At 45.4% G+C, this 16569-nt stretch overlaps 1 protein-coding gene across 1 annotated transcript; it reads left to right on the top strand.

The window, feature by feature from the left end:
• The first annotated feature begins 49 nt into the window (after positions 1-49).
• MCAT (malonyl-CoA-acyl carrier protein transacylase) lies at positions 50-3129 on the top strand. Its single transcript, XM_042890011.1, has 4 exons — positions 50-505; positions 633-720; positions 1498-1715; positions 2452-3129. The coding sequence occupies exons 1-4, from the start codon at positions 50-52 to the stop codon at positions 2872-2874; spliced, it is 1185 nt and encodes a 394-aa protein (XP_042745945.1). The 3' UTR covers positions 2875-3129.
• The last annotated feature ends 13440 nt before the right edge of the window (positions 3130-16569 follow it).

Here is a 16569-nt window from a genome sequence, read left to right as displayed (position 1 = left end):
GGCGGGGCCGCTCGGTTCCCGGGGCAACGCGGGCGGGCAGACGGCGGCCATGGGCAGCTGGGCCGCGGCAACATGGCGGCTCGCTGGCTGCAGCGGGCGCGGCGTCCTGCACGGCGCAGCGCGGCGGCGGGGCAGCTCGCTCCGAGGCGGTGGGGAACGGGCGGCGAGCCTGAGCGAGTTGCTGCAGAGCTCGGTGGGGGACGGGGAGCCGGGCGAGGAGGGGGAGGCGGCGGAGGCGAGGCGGGAGGGGCGGTCTCCGCGGGAGGGCACGGTGCTGCTGTTCCCCGGGCAGGGCAGCCAGTTCGTGGGGATGGGCCGCGGGCTGCTGCGCTACCCCGGCGTGCGGGATATGTACCGCCTGGCCGAGAAGGTGCTGGGCTACGACCTGCTTTCGCTCTGCCTGGAGGGGCCGCAGGCCGAGCTGGACCGCACCCGGCACTGCCAGCCCGCCGTGTTCGTCGCCTCCCTGGCCGCCGTAGAGAAGCTCAACCACCTGCAGCCTAAGGTAGGCGGCGGCCGACGGGCCCCGCATCGAGCCGCGGGGGCCGCGACGTGGCTCCCGCCGCCCGGCTCGGCTCGGCCCGGCCCGGCCCGGCCCGGCCCCGCTGACGGCCGCGCGTGTGTCCGTGCAGGTTGTGGAGAGCTGCGTGGCCGCCGCCGGGTACAGCGTGGGCGAGTTCGCGGCGCTGGTGTTCGCCGGAGCCATGGACTTTGCGGAAGGTGCGGCTCGGAGGGTGAATGTTGCTTTCTGTTCCTGCGGTTTTCTTTGATATGCGTTACGTCGCATTAAAAACACCAACCTTGGAAAGGGTTTGGAGTCAATAGGCGTCTGAACGTGAGCCAGCAATGTGCTCGGGTGGCCAAGAGGGCCAACGGCATCCTGGCCTGTACCAGAAATAGCGCTGCCAGCAGGAGCAGGGAGGTGATCGGCCTCTGTACTCACCGCTAGTGAGGCTGCACCTTGAGTACTGTGTTCAGTTTTGGCCCCTCTCTGCAAGAAAGACATTGAGGCCCTGGAGTGTGTCCAGAGAAGGGCAGTGAAACTGGTGAGGGGTCTGGAGCACAGGTCTTGTGAGGAGTGGCTGAGGGAGCTGGGATTGTTCAGTCTGGAGAAAGGAAGGCTGAGGGGAGACCTCATTGCTCTCTATAACTCAGTTACAGTGACATAGGGGTTGGCCGCTTCTCCCAATAAACTAGTTATAGGATAGTAAGTAACGACCTCAAGTTGTACCAGGGGAGGTTCAGATTGGATATTACAAAAAAATACATCTCTGCAAGAGCAGTGGTGCATTGGGTGGTAGAGTCACTGTCCTTGAAGTTGTTCAGTAAATGTGTAGATGTGTCACTGAGCGACACGGTCGGTGGGCATGGTGGGGATGGGCTGATGGTTGGACTGGATGATCTTGGTGATATTTCCAACCGTAGTGATTCTGTGATTCTCACTCCCGATGTGAGCGAGCTGCCTGTCTGCACTCACCTGTCCCCTTCTCCCCTCAGCACTCTATGCTGTGAAGGTACGTGCTGAGGCCATGCAGGCGGCGGCGGAGGCCGTCCCCAGTGGAATGCTGTCAGTCATCGGCAGACGAGAGGTCAACTACAAATACGCTTGCCTGGAAGCCCGTAGGCACTGTGAGTCGCTGGGCATTGAAAACCCCGTGTGCGAGGTCTCCAACTACCTGTTCCCAGATAGCAGAGTCATCGCAGGCCACATACAGGTACTGCTGCAGGAGATGCACCTGCTTACTTCAACTTAATGTCTTAAAACTGCTCCAAAAGTAATGCCACCTATTTTGTTTTGTTGGCCCACAATGCCAGAGGCAGATGTTGGTGGTATGGCAGTAAAGGCTAAACCTTCCCGCCGATATTGTTACGTTTTGTTGCTGTGTGACAGATGGCAGCAGAGGGGCGGTCTGACAAAATGGCATGACGTGGAAGTGCATATAAAGCAAAGTTCTGTCCTTGAATTCCTCCATGTGGAAAAAATGGCAGCCAGTGACTGTTATCAACACTTACTGAATATCTGTAGAGACCAGACAGTGGATGTGAACACATGGAGGCAGCTGGTGGTACTTTTCAACAGTAGTGACAGCAACCATAGGTCATCTCTGCTTCTACAGATTTTTATGAGCACAGCATGCAGGCTCTTGTTCATCTCTGGCAAAAATGCATAGCTAATAGTGGGGACTATGTTGTAAAATGGTGTTCTGTAGCTGAGAATTTGCTCTATCAAATTGTGTTATTGTGCTCTTTGTTGTAGAAATAATAGGAGGCATTACTTTCAGAACAGCCTATGTATTTGCTTCATGGGGTTTTTTTTTTCCCCACTGTGTGCTTGGTGGTTGGGTAGGAGAGGAGTGGCTTTATTGCCTTGAGCCTGGAGAGGCCAATCTGGTGGAGTGAGCACATGGAATTCTGTTGTGTCAGGCTGTGATTGCTCTCCCTTTCTTATAGGCTTTGGAGTTTTTGCAGAAGAACGCCCCAAAATTCAACTTCACACGTACCAAAATACTTCCGGTCAGTGGTGCCTTCCACACACAACTCATGGAACCAGCAGTAGAGCCGCTGGCTGAAGTCCTGAAGTCCATCGAAATACAAAAACCACTGATTTGTGTCTATTCCAACGTGGATGGCAAAAAGTACATGCACTCAAAGCACATCCAGAAACTGCTGTTGAAGCAGCTCGTCTCACCCGTGCTGTGGGAGCAGACTATGCATTCTGTGTACCAGAGGAAGCAGGGAATGGAATTTCCATACACTTACGAGGTGGGTCCTGGGAAACAGCTGGGAGCGGTTCTCCGAAAGTGCAATCTGAAAGCCTGGAGGCAGTACAGCCATGTGGACGTCACAGAGGAGGAGGAAGCAGCAGAGACATAAACAGCTTTTTGAGAAGAATCGACGCGACTTGTGCTTTCCACAGTGTACAAATAATGTCAGGCTCCTGAAAGGGGAAGTGTGAAACACTGATGGCTCTTTGCAGTGAGAGGAGCATCATGCGTCACCACAGGAAATGTTCTTCTCCACCGTGTGCCTTGGGTGTGGAGCGGGAGCTCAGCTCTCTCACCTGCACCTGGACTGTAGAGTTGTCAATAAATGCACCAAACAGCTTCCTCCTTGGCCTGCATCCTGCAAGCAACGTCCTTGTTGTTTTTATTCTTTTTGTTTTGTTTATTTTGAATTTGTGTGAGTGGTGAGCATGTGTGCGTTCAAATTACGGCCAGAAGTAGCACTGTCTGTGCAGGGTGTGCTGCCTGGGTTACACTGTTCTGTCCCATACAGGCCTGATGATGCGCTGCTGAGGCATGGGCTCCTTTAGGTGACTCCATCCCCATGCAGCCACTCTGGTGCAGGGGTGTTCCCCCCCATGCCTTGCCTAAGCTGCCTGCTATGAAGTTCACCTCCATCAAATCCTTTTGTTTCACTGTTGCCTCCTAGCAGTCAAATAAGACAAAATATGTGGATTTGGGTTGTTTGTTTGTTTGTTTTTGTTTGTTTGTTTGTTTTGCAGAAAGGATATGTTTTTCCTAAAGTTTAAGCTATCGGTAAACTGTAGAACTTTTCTGGTTATTTTGGATGCTTCACAGCATGTGATTACTGACAGGTAGTCCCCACATGGAAGGAAACTTTTCCATGTAGCTGCTCAGTGTCACACCAGTGCTAGGTTATCTTGGAAGGAGGAAAGTAAGGAAAGGAATGCCTTGGCAAGGCTCACAGTCGAGAGGTGCTGTACATTGTGGCTGTGAGTAGTGCAGTGCTGGCTAACCACTGGTTCACCAGCAGGGTGCAAGCTCCTTATGCAGTTCTGGGACCTGTGACAATTGCACACAGAATGCTCAGAAAGTCTTTGCTGTTTGCCTGCAAGGGATGCTTAAAGCTCTAAAGAAAATCAGAGAGCAGCCATTTGTTATTGGATTGTGTACAAAAGTGCAGGCAAAGGCTGTGTTATGGATATTCAGCTGAGCAGTATCTGTGGGTTGACCTTCCTGTCTTCTTAGTTGTGGAATTTTGTTAGTACAGCATTTAGTAGATGCATAGGAAAAGTCAAACTACGCATAACTATAAAGGAGCAGGAGGGCATCTCATGTCCTAAAACCCATCTGCAGAAGGTGGAGGATGGTGCGTGAGCTGGCAAAGGGTGCTTAGCTCTTATTGCTGTTATTGGCATTCTTTTGATGTGCTTGTGATCTACCCCTTCTTCTGGAGGCTGAAAGTTTAATGATGTAAAAAGCCAGTGCAGCTCCTGCACCTAGGAGCAAGCAGAAACAGGATGTGGAAAAAAAGTCAAATGCCGTAAACTCTGTCACATGAGGAAGTGTGCTGTTTAAAAAAGAAAATAATGAAATGCGGGTCTCCTGAGTCCTGCAGGAGACCCGCGTTATATATGCTTATTTATATAAGCAGGATGCCACGTGTGAGGCAGCCTAGCTATTCCTGCTTATTGAGCATCCCTGCTGATGCTTGGTGCAGAGTCTGTTTGCACTGTTTCCCTCGTGTCAGTGTGGTTACTTTTCTTGTTCTCCAGTGCTGTGTTTTGTTCCATCCATACAAGATGCTGTACTTCCCCTGGGATTCAGTGTTACAATACTGCGGACCCCAAGAGTGAAAAACTGCAGTCATCCCTGGCAGCAGTCAGATGGCAGTGACAGAGCAGCAGCCTCCTGTACATAACTGCTTCCCAGTGCATAGAGATTATTTATCCAGAAACACACAGCATTGTTTTGTGCTGTTGAAGTGACTCTGCCAGGAAGGATTGCATAATGGCAGTTGGTACATTTGTTACCTTGCTGAGGTGGTTTATTATACTCTCCTGACAGGAATTTTTACCCTTCACTAGATAATGACCGTAAAATATTTTCTGTTATACCTCTAATATGGAGTTAAACAGAACAGCCAATTCACTGATGACATTTTGGCTTGGCTTTTGGCTACGTGAACAATTCTGTTTGCCACCTTCTGGATCAGACCATGGTTCCAATCACGTCCTGTGTGCTTTGCTGGAAGGTACCCAGCGTGCTTACTGCTGAAAGGCAGATCAGTCTGGGGCACTGTGACAGAAAGGGGACATATTTTTGGAGAGGCTCCAGTGTGTGTGCTACTGTTTGAATGCTTAGAGCTATACTGGGCCCATCGCCCTTGAAGTACCTTGGTTGGTTTTTGTTTTGTTTTTTTTTTTTTGCTCTGCATTTCAAGTCAGGTAAAGATATTTTGAAGTCTTACAACAAAATATCAGACAAAAGATTATAGTTTGACCTTTTTTTCCTCTTTTTCCCTGCTGAAAAGTTGTGTGAGGTGGAAGCCCATGAGCAGAGTGGGATTTGGTACTGCTCACACGGGAGCAGAAACGCACTCCTCAGTCCTCTGAAACTGTCCTGGGTTGGGATTTACTTTTAGGAGGAAGAGAATGCTTCCAATCCCTTGTCTGACTTAAAGGTGGGGCTCAGACTGGAAGCTCCAACCTCTCAGACAAGGCCACTAAGAACCGCACTTCCCTGCTGCGGAAGCACCCTAGCAGCAGCGGCGGTCACCTGACAAGACAGGAAGCAGGTAACCCCTCTTGCGAGGGGAATGCCCAAACCACAGGGACGCGCTTTCATTTTCTCTCTGTCTGCATCTGCGCGCAGTGAAAAGCAGCACACAGGTAGGCAGGGTGATATGGGGTGGCTGCGGTTTGCCCTTGAGATGAAGGCGGCCGTGTCCGGCTGCCACACGGGGTTGCTGGGGCTGACATCTGCCCCCGCCGCCATTTTGCAAGTCCTCTCTGTTCGGCAGTTTCCCGCTAACCACATGGCTTCTAAGACGAGTCAGCCAAACGCAAAACCAAGGCCCTTCTCAAATTCAAAGAGATTCTTGTTTTCCTGGACAACTCAGAATTTGACTTCGTAAAGCAGAAGAATGTAAGATCTGTCATTACGTTTTTGAAACATACTGGAAAAGTAATGGGTAGAGCTGGGAGGCACTTGAGTGCTAGTCCAACCAGCGTGACTGTTAGCACACCATCTGAACAGCTCCTCTTCCAACCAAACGTAATTCCATGTGCTTTTCTTATTACACAGTCGACTAAAGCCTGTCCTGTAGTGTTAGATAAATTAACTAGATAAGGAATTCTGTTACTAACATGTAACAGCACAGTCTTGGAAAATAATGTAGATGACACTGCAGAACATGTGAAGCAACAATTTAATTTTAGAAAAGTATCATGGTTTTTATCTCTGTTATTGCTTTTACAGTGTTTAAGTTTTAAGGATGACCAGCATGCCTTCTGTCTCCCCCCACAGCTGGAATCTTTTCAAGAAACTCCATGATATGAAATAGATGCTTTACATTGCATTAAAACAAACGAAAAAAGGACAGAAATGGACTTTGTAACCTGGCCTCACACTTCAAAACTAGCAAGTCAGGCAGTTATCCAGCAACAACCTCATAATTTTAAACATTTTTCTTCTTAAAAAAGTTACCAAACAGCAGTGACCCAGCACTAGCCTAGGTTTTAAATATAAAAGAGATTTTTATCAGTGTAAATTTGAAAAACAAACCAGCTGCCACCACCTGGGTGTTAATTATATTGGTCAGAGTCCAGCAATGACCTCCTATGGTAATTCTGTGTTAATTCTGCAGTCCATAGCTTATGGCCCACCAAAACGCGACAGCGAGCAGAGCTGCAGGCACCAGCTTCTGGCAGACACACCTGAAAGGAAGCCGGCAAACCTGCAGGAGGAAAAGGGAGGCCATTAGGAACAACAGGGAGCAAAGTGCTGGTGCAGGAAAGCAAGGGCAAGGGGAGTGCTGAACTGAAAGCGTCGCCTCTTCCTCTGCAGGAACGAGCAGTGGGGTCAAGCCTCACCTGCCTTACCCAAAGTCTAAAAGGTCCTCATATCTTCTCCAAAACATAATACAACACAGATTATAACAGCCCTACCTATCTAATCCAGAATGTATCCTCACAGCTTTTTATAGCAGGGAGGCTCCTGTCTGCACGGAGCCCCAGTGATGTCAGTGACACTTTGGCACCTGTTTTGAGTGTTTGCAGGCATTTAGCTCACTCGATTTGTGAACAAGACATTTGGTAGGGGGTGTATCAGCAAATTAAGGAATAAACCCAAGCCCAGAGTAACCCAATAGGCTTTACTCCTTGGCATTTAGGAGTTTCTGAGCAGAAAGTGGGAGAAAAGGGAGAGTGCATACCCAGCTTCCATAGTCAGCAATCCTCTTTGTCCAGTTATTGTTCAAAAAGTTTCCAAAGCTTCTTGTAACACTTCTAATAATATTCCATGTCTGGAAAACACTGATAGCAACCCTGATGATTTAGAAAACACCACAAACAGAAAGAGAAAAAAAAAAAAAAACAAAACACGGAGACGATAGTAGCTTTATTCTAAAAATTAGCAAACAAAATGCCAAAGTGTAGAAAACTACAAAAAGAAGCCCAAAACATAAATGTTCCTTCTTGGAAGTCTAAAGAGTATCCTATACAATGTGTATTTCATAGAATCATTAAGGCTGGAAAAGATGCACAGCAGCTCAGGTCAAGGTGACCGAGGCTGAGTTAAGGATCACAGCTATGACTGGGCTTCATTCTCTTCAAGTCTGCAATAACCAACTCTTGTTTCAAACTGGGACATTACTATGTTAATTACTGTGCTTCTGCAGTTAATCTGCAGTTGATAACTATGCATGACAACCCTGCCAGCCCTCAGCAGATAAAAGGCAGAGCAAATGAGTTGAGCCATGTTTTATTGTATGTGCGATGATGGGTTGTTTGACATGCAGTAACACGTTAATCCCTGAAGCACTGCACTTGCTGGGCCTCTCCTCACTTTGCTGTGCTTAAAGATGCTGTCTAGCCAAGGAAAACTACGGTGCTATTGTGAAATGTTAAGCACCAAGAAACAGTTAACTCTCTGTAAATGGTTACAGTCTGTGGAAACAATTTACGTTATAAGATTCTTGTTTGTAAAATAAGATTCAGTATATGGTTTCTTTCTTAGATTCTGTATGAAACAGCAATGATGGCAATGTTTATGTTTGTTTGTTTAAACTCTGGATGCAGAAACATTATTACTTATCTATATGACATGATTTTTTGGAAGCATCCAGGGACAGATGGTGTCAGCAAGGTAACTCACCTGCGTGCCAAGTGAAGCAGTGTGTCTTCAATCTTCCTGCTGTAGGCTCTGTTAAATTCGTCCCCAATCAGTGCCAGCTGATGGCCAACCTGGATAGCTGAGCTGGAAGGCATTGAAATAGCAGTTAAAGGAACACACAGCAAAGTCACTTCTTCAAAATTTACTCTGCAAGTGCTGGGCACAGTTATTTCCCCAATGGATGGGCTAAGGTAGGGATGTAAATGCTAAATGTTTCAGCTTTTTTATTATTTATCTGTTGATTGATCAGAGACCTTAAGTCCGTATTTATACACACAAGTGCTAGGATGTTTTCATCTGGTTTTTCATCTGATACTTTTGAAAAGCCATGGTATCTAATTTCTTCATACAACACAACAGAATTGTTTCTAGGATTTTTTTTTTTCCACAAAGTCAAAATATTTCACAAAGCTTTCACTTCAGATGTCTCAAAACACCTCACATTACATAACCAATTCTTTTGTCCAACAGATTCGCTTCAGCGCTCGCCATGGCACAGAGCAGTTCCCAAGCTAGCGAGTGATGCCGGAATATGAACCAACTGAAACAGCATCTGTGGGGAGCTTCAGGGCAGGCGGGTCCCTATGCTGCAGCTGCTGTCCAGCATGAAAGGTCAAGAATTTGTGTGCATCCCCAAACTGTTTGCACTCTACTGATGAAAATTTCCAATGAAATAAGTATAGATTCTCCTAAGCGTGCGTGCTTTTTGTTTTAAGTAAAATTAGTTATGACTATGTGCTTTTATTTGAACTCGTATTTCTGCTGAGGTCCGTTTCTGCTGCACAATAAGTGGGCTTGCAAGTCTAATTCTAGAGATTAGACCACTTAGATAAACTCAAGGTTGGTTTGATTGGTTAAACAAAAAAATAAATAAACACAGAAAGGAATTTTCACAGATCTTGCAAAAGACAGCCCCCGATCCCTGAACTGGAAAAATGTGCAAGATTTGAAAAGGAAAAAGAAAGAACAAAAGAGTATAGCACTATCAGTTGGTTGTGAGAGGCGCCTGGAGAATTATGTAAAAGCAGCCTCCTCAGCTGCTTGTTCTAACAGGTGGGCCTCTAATGAAGAGCCACATCTGCGTCCCTGGGCAGCACAGAGAGTTACAGACATTTAATGCAGCATAATCTTGTGCCGTTGGTGCTGAGCACTACAGGTTATCTCCATTTGCATCAACTTTTCTTAATATCATCCACTGTGATTCCTGGGCTTAGCCAGGAGCCTTGTGAAGGTCAGGGGGCTCGGACGCGGGTGGGGAGGACAGAAGCAGCATTCTTGCGACGTGATACCTGATATTGAGTTCCATTTGCTCTGCAGTGTCTGGCGCTGCCAGGAGGCTGCCGTACGTCTGCTCCTCTGGCGCTCCGTCGGGGTATCTGGAGAGAAGGACACGCCTGGGGCTCCGCCGCGCCTGGGACATGGTGCTCTGCAAAGAAGGGCCAGCGTCACTCCCATGCTGTCTGGGAACGCAAGGTTGGGTTAGGCGGACGTGGTTCGGTGTGCGTGGCCGCCCCTGCTGGGCCTGCAGTGCGCTGAGGTAAGAGCTATTCTGAGAGCCCCCAAAGGAAACTTTCAGTGAGCCTACAGATGTACCAACAAAGATTCGAGCAGGCAGCCTCCTCGTAATGGGTCAAAACAGCCCAGAAATTGGAAAATATAGATAAACATAGCTGGCGTAGCTAAGTATAGCTCCCAGTGGTTTCAGATAGTGCAAGACACGATCCCATGCCTGGCAGTGAGCTGCCTAGCGTTATCCCACTTCAGCTCATCAGAAGGCAATTCATTAGCAGCAGCCGGCATCCAGCACACAGACTACGAGCGGCTGCTTGGCTGCTCCTGTTGTAGCAAAATAAGCAACAGAACTCACTGGGTTTCAGCCCAAGTGGGCCATCTCCAGCATTTCCCATCCTCTGATAAGGCCTTCCTGAAAGCACCACAGAGGCTGAGTTCACCAGCAAAGCTCAGGGCAGAGCTGGCGTGTCTGTAGCCTTTGGAAATGTTTTTATTGGGCTTATCGAGCCCGGTGACATCAGAGCTGTGCACTGGGGCTATTTACATCCGCACGCACAGACTGGGGCAGCCAGCTCTTCTCCAGCCTGGGGATGTTTGTTTCTGCACTTTGCTGGTGAGCTCTGCTCCACCTGCTGCCTTCAGGGCGCCCGATGAGTGACTTCAGTGACAGCCCTCTGGATGTGCATTTTTATCTGGTGTGACCCTGGCCTGCTGCTTTATCCTCTCTGCTTCCCAGCTACATCATCACTGAGCTAGCTCCTTTTGCTGATGGAGTAATCCTGGAAAACAATGAATGGGATTTCCCCCCAGGCTGCGCTCCTTTGTCCTTTTAAGCACACTCTGCAGAATAACATCTGTGTAAAATATTCTCAGAGATGGAGCTCAACCAAGCGAAGACTATCTGTCCTAACGCTGCTTGTAGTGGACTTGTTTGCCAGCTCTATGCAATCCTGTAAACTCTGTTCTTTATGTCTTACATTCAGGTCAAGTTTGAGGCCGTTATGCACCAAGAAATCCTTGATCTTCTTTCAGTATTTAGAAGAACTCTACATTTTCCATAAGCAAAGTTACCAAATATTACAGTGTATGTATTATTGCATAAGTAAACGCACTTCTATAACCTAGCAGAAACTTGGTATAACTAAACAAAGGTATATTCAGTTCAGCCTGTATCACTGCAAAAGCAAAGACTTCACTTACTGACATTTAATGTGACTAGAGAAAAAAGTCTAAGGATTACCTTGTGTTCAGTAGACATTAACATGCTGTATGGACTATAATCATACATTTTTTCCTTTTATTTATACAATGCCACCCTTAGTCATATAGCTGTTTATTTACATGTCAGTGTCAGAATCTGAACATACGTTACAGGATAGTTAAAAGGCTTATGATCATCTACAAAAATAACAAAAATGAGTAGTTTCAGATGCTGTATCCTTTCCCTATTTTGTTTTAAATAGTGCTTCCACTACGTGTTGCTCTATGTCTCCCACCTCAGTCCAAGCAAAAGTCAAGAAAAGGGTTATAGAGGAACTTTCAGCATTTCCAGCACTGTACCTCATTTCCAGTAACCCAGTTCCCCAGAGAACGTGCTAGCTCTGAGCCAAGTGCTGAGGCTCCATACACACCATATAGTGAAGCCATCTCAGTCCAAATCTGTATTCCCCTCCGCTAGTATCAGCCCTTCACTTCCCACAGAAGCACCTAGTCCAGCAAGCTGCTGACTATAGTGGTGCTCAACAGGTGATCCCATTCAACAGCTACATCTCCCTTCACTTCTGGGCAAGGCTGACACAACATGTACACTATGGAGTTGCATTATCCAGGGCAAGTCATGCTCTAGCAGCTCTCTCAGAGCAAGCTTGGGCATGAGCTCCACAGGATCCTGAAAGGCCAAAGAGAACCTGGGAATGGCTGCATAATGTTTGAAGGATGCCAGGAATGCCAAAGTACTCTCTTCGATATCCCGAGTGCCAACTCTGTGGAAGTGGCTAGCCTCAGCAGATGGCATAGAGAAACAGCCCAAGCATGCATCGTTGGCCTTGCAGAAGGTAAACCACCCACCCATACACTCACTCCAAGGCACGGAGCAAACATCTAGCTATGCAGTGCTGCTATTCCTGTAGGCTGAAGGTACCAGAGGAAGATTCAAACAAATGGAAAAGTGTTACTCATGTGTCTTTGAAACTTAGAGCCATTAGTAGCCTTTACTAAAACAAACACTATGGATGGAATGTATTTAAAAACTGAAATAAAACCTCAAGTGTCTACTGCGTGTTTACACCAACTATTCTTAGACTTCACAACCATGCACTGTGAAAAATTCTCTAAAAAAAGGTATTTTCTTTCTCTCTCTCTTTTTTTTTTTTTCATTTCTAGAATAGATGCTAGTTTCACATTCACAAGGCCACACAATGGAAATGTCTATATCTGTAGGAGATGAAAACTGAGTTGTGAAAGAGACCTATAATAAGTCGATGCACTACAGAAATCAGACATGTAAACAAACCATACAATACCATGACAAAAGCCCAAGCACAACATATGCCACCTCACACCTGTTGTGATAATACCTTCCTCCCACAGGCTAAAAAAGAAACCGCTGCAGTGGCTGGGTTCTGCTGCCAAGCATTCAGCTGCAGCCTCTGCTGCTGCCTTTGCCCACCAATTCATCTCCACAGTCATGTATGGGATCACTAACTAAGAGGGTGTTCATTGCATGTTGGGCAGACATGGAAGCACTTGGGCAGACGCTCTGACAGGACTGCTCTCCTGAAGGTGCGTGAGATATGGCTCCCTTAGTTCCAAAGCAAAGTTTGGTGTTGGTCTTCTTGGCAGCTAAGGACCAAACTGAAACCATTTGCTGATTTTTGTCATCCCTTTAAGATTTAAGTATATGAGTATACATAGACGCACACGTGACAGCTGCATTATCACAGACATGTTTTGTTTCTCCAGTCTGGATCCACACAGAGGTGGGCAAGAGGAGCAACAGCCCTGTCTGATCTGATAAAGCAGCAGGTATCACTCTTCTACCACCCTTCTCATTCTTTCCTCTTTTCTTTCATTTATACTTACAGAGTAAGCAAGCTGAGTTTGGTTTAGAGAAACCAGGATGTTTTAAGTGTGCGTGAGTTATAATCCATCATTAAACAGCAAGTGACCTTAATCTAATCCTCACAGCACATCTGAGAGGCACAGCAGGACCCTTACCAGTACCAGAGAACATCTCCAGCCCAGTGAACAGATCAAAGAGCTCATTCTTTTCTGTAAGGCTTTAGCAAAGCAAAAGCTGAGCTCAGTGTCTTCAGCAGAACAAATAATGTACTTTAAGTTAAATACACACTTAATGTTTTTCTGAATAGATATGAGTTTTAAAAGCTCCTTAAACACATAATTATATGATGGTAACTATGACTTTTTCTGAACACAATTATGATTAAATAATGAAGCATCTTTGATACAAAAAAGGATTTTGACTCTATCCTTACTTTGTGTAGTCAGGTTTTTTTTCCATTTGTATCTTTTTTTCTTTTTAATCTAGCAAAAGGGAACAGAAAATCTCCTGCTTGAAAAATACTGCTAACCCAGGTATAGTGGCAGGTGAGCTGGGGAAAACTAATGGTCAGATTTGCTGTGGTAATACTTTTTAAGAAGGCAGGCAAATAACTCCCCAGTATAATGCACTGAATGCATTAATGGTAATTTCTATATTGTATATATGTATTTTATTACATAGTCGTAACTATTGTGTTTGTTATGCACACAGTTTTGTACGCCTTATGCAGAAATTACTGGCAAAGCTATTTAGAAGTACACTGAGTATGTTTTTAAAGATGGTTCTGGAAGTAGAAAACTAGTGTTGATGATCTACATAGGAGGAATCACTTTTGGATCAACCTGTTTATTTCCATGTTAACTACAATAGAGGCGGAGAGCACAATCACACTAATTGATAGAGCACATTCTCAGCCACACAACACTACTTTGCAGCACAGGCACCAGCAATAGCTATGCATTTTCACCAGCAATGAACAAGAGCTGCATGTTGCGCTCACAAAAATCTGCACCAGCAGAGGTGACCCACTGTCACTGTTGCCACTGCTTCAACACACCACTCACTGCCTTACTGTGCTCACAGCCACTGTTTGGTCTCCATCAACGTTCACAAAGTGTTGGTGAATGTCAGTGGGTGCCATTTTTTCCACACGGAGGGATTCAGTGACACCCCTTTGCTTTATGCACACTTCCATGTCAGACACCATTTTCTCAGACTGCTGTCACACAGCAACTAAATGCAATGGAATACTGGTGGGAAGGTTCAGCCTCTACTGCCATTCCACCAACAGCCACTTCTAATCTTGTGGGAGGCATAATAAAACAGGGGGCATTACTTTGTAGCAGCCCTCGCAATTTCAGTGCACAGGCACAAAATTCCCAGTCCTTCCCATATAAATGAATACTACCAGATAACACTCTTGCCATTTATCTCTGAGATGTCAAAGTGTACCTCAAACTGTTTCAGACTGTATCAGCTGCCTCTGCAAACTAAATTTAAATGGAAACAAACAAACAAACAAAAAAATAGACTTGGTTGTTTGCATATTGTTTGTCTTCAATCTATAACCAATTATTTGAAAACATGACATCACCTGCACTGTTGCAAATACAAATCTCTGTTCTGCTTTACAAGGATGAGTATTTGAAAAGATAACCAAAGATGAAGTTAACCTTAGAGAGAAAGCAGAATACTGGGCATGCAGGGGGAAAACAGTGAGGAGAAATATATGCTTTAGAGCTCACAGTGGGTTTTGGTTTGTTCTCCAAACTCTAAGTTTCCTATGACCTCTGCCAGAAGCCGCAGCTGGGGGAGCTGTTGGCCTCAGCTGTTGACTTCTCCTCCCTTGAGAGTTGGAAGCCATCGGCCACCAACTGCATGTAGACACGACAGCTTCAGCAGGCTTTCCTCCCGAACACTGCAAGGTAGCCATCAGCACCTTCAGCTTCTCTTTAAAAACAGAGAGGAGAGGTTCAGTAATCGTTCTTCATTTTTCTGGGTTAGGTTGCTGGATTAACTCTGAAATCGGTGACAGGCCAAGGACCAAAGATAAATTCATTCTTTGTCTCATACTGCATTCTCAATCAGCTTAACACCAATGACCTTGGATACTGTTTATATATAAACATACCTTAATATTGCCTCAAACAGCCTTTAAAGGTATACTTCTGTAAATCTAAGAAACACAAACTGTACTTTAGGTTTTATTTCATTTACATTCTCAAACACAGTATCAAAACGTGCCTTCCCTGGGAATTTAACATGGGCTCTCCTACCTCAAGCATTTGAAGAAAGTGTTTGATTCTATTTAGAAACAAAAAGGTGTATTCCTAAAGCAAGTCTTGTAACCTCAGTAGTTAGAGGAAAACAAACATACAGCAGACTTTAAACTGAAGAAACCTCCTGAAGTAGAAAGCTTGCCCGTGTATTTTCTATTTCAGCCTACACTGAGACTGTTGAAGGTACCATGACTGAAATTCTGAGTCAAGACTTCAGCGGTATCTGTCTGGAGACTTTCATTGCATTTGGTTCGACCCAATTTTTATGTATCATCAGATTTTGCATTTGCATCAGAATTTGTCCATGAGGGCACTTGGAGAGTACCACTGCCTGATGGGATGTTCATTATACAATCATGGAAAACAAGAAAAGGTTTCTGCCCTAAAAATTAGATAAGAGCTATATCCACAGTAAAAAGCCATGACTTGATGAAACGTGCAAGGTATCATTTTCCTTGAGGTGTCTACTGATTCTTTCGGTGCTCTCAGATTAGTTTCAATAGCTTCTAAATGCTCAGGGAAATGAGAGGGTCCTGCTTTTATTTGTAAAGAAGTTTTATGGGAAAAACAGAGAACACTGGAGGGAACACTGAAGAGAAACATGAATTAGTACTAAACTGAAATTAACCATTGCTTCAAATAATATTTTTTTACTGTCAGACTCAGATTTTTGTTTTGTGGCAGCACCACATATCTCAGGGATGTCATCTTTCTGTCATTTGTTCACAAAGAGTTAAGTTTTTAAGCAGAAGCTTTGTGACTTAACCTAGTATTTACATATCCTCTTCAAAACATCTTCTGCCCTTTGCACTCCTCGGTATCACTAAAAGGTCAGGATTCTTTTGTGATAATACAAGATTTTGTTTAGAACTGCTACTTGAATTACATAGCAAAGTTGTAGAAGGTAAATGAAAACGTGTGTAGTTCTAATATATGAATGAGTCATAAATGGAAATATGGAATATACTGAATATATGGAAAATACTGCTTTGCTCACATTTTAAAAACTTAAAAACTGTCTAGTTCTGTATGTTTGAAACAAGTGATGCAAAATAAAAGTTGCTACTGGTCGTCAGAAAATTTCATGTCGCTCATGCTTACAAACAATTACACAGTAGAATTTGAATACTTCAAATCTAACATCTCTGCAATTTGTAATATTGTTAATTTAATTACTAATTTAATTCATTAAAACTGGCACTCTTGGTGTAGCTGTGGGTGGCTGTGTTCCCTCACCAGCTCCCCTTCGCACCACACAGCATGGCATGCAGCATGGCACGCTCTGCATCGGGTGCTGCATCTCGTTCCTGTGTCCTGTCCTGTGCAACAAGGACACAGCACTGGGCCTGGGGTCAGAGAGCTCAGCACCTCCTGTCAACCCTGGTGATCTACAGGTGCCTTCTGAGATCCTGCATTTGGATTTGAAGGATGAGAGGAAACGGGTGATGTACAAGTGAAGGAACTCAAATTTAAGTCATTATAAAGCCTTTTTGGTTCCGCACAGCAATCTAAAGAATTATAACGACCCACTGCTCTCAGTGTTACTCGGGTTTCCTGTATTGGTGAAATGCTGGTAGTA

Source organism: Lagopus leucura, unplaced genomic scaffold (assembly GCF_019238085.1).
Source record: "Lagopus leucura isolate 7727_CA_CO unplaced genomic scaffold, USGS_WTPT01 Super-Scaffold_100159, whole genome shotgun sequence".
Taxonomy (NCBI): domain Eukaryota; kingdom Metazoa; phylum Chordata; class Aves; order Galliformes; family Phasianidae; genus Lagopus; species Lagopus leucura.
This window is presented reverse-complemented; position numbering and strand designations above follow the sequence as displayed.

What these genes read in the sequence shown, in the direction of transcription:
- MCAT (XM_042890011.1), top strand. Translation starts at nt 50, where the DNA reads ATGGGCAGCTGGGCCGCGGCAACATGGCGGCTCGCTGGCTGCAGCGGG. An exon ending in TCAACCACCTGCAGCCTAAG is followed by an intron (nt 506 to 632) that starts GTAGGCGGCGGC and finishes GTGTCCGTGCAG; the next exon opens with GTTGTGGAGAGCTGCGTGGC. An exon ending in TCATCGCAGGCCACATACAG is followed by an intron (nt 1,716 to 2,451) that starts GTACTGCTGCAG and finishes CCTTTCTTATAG; the next exon opens with GCTTTGGAGTTTTTGCAGAA.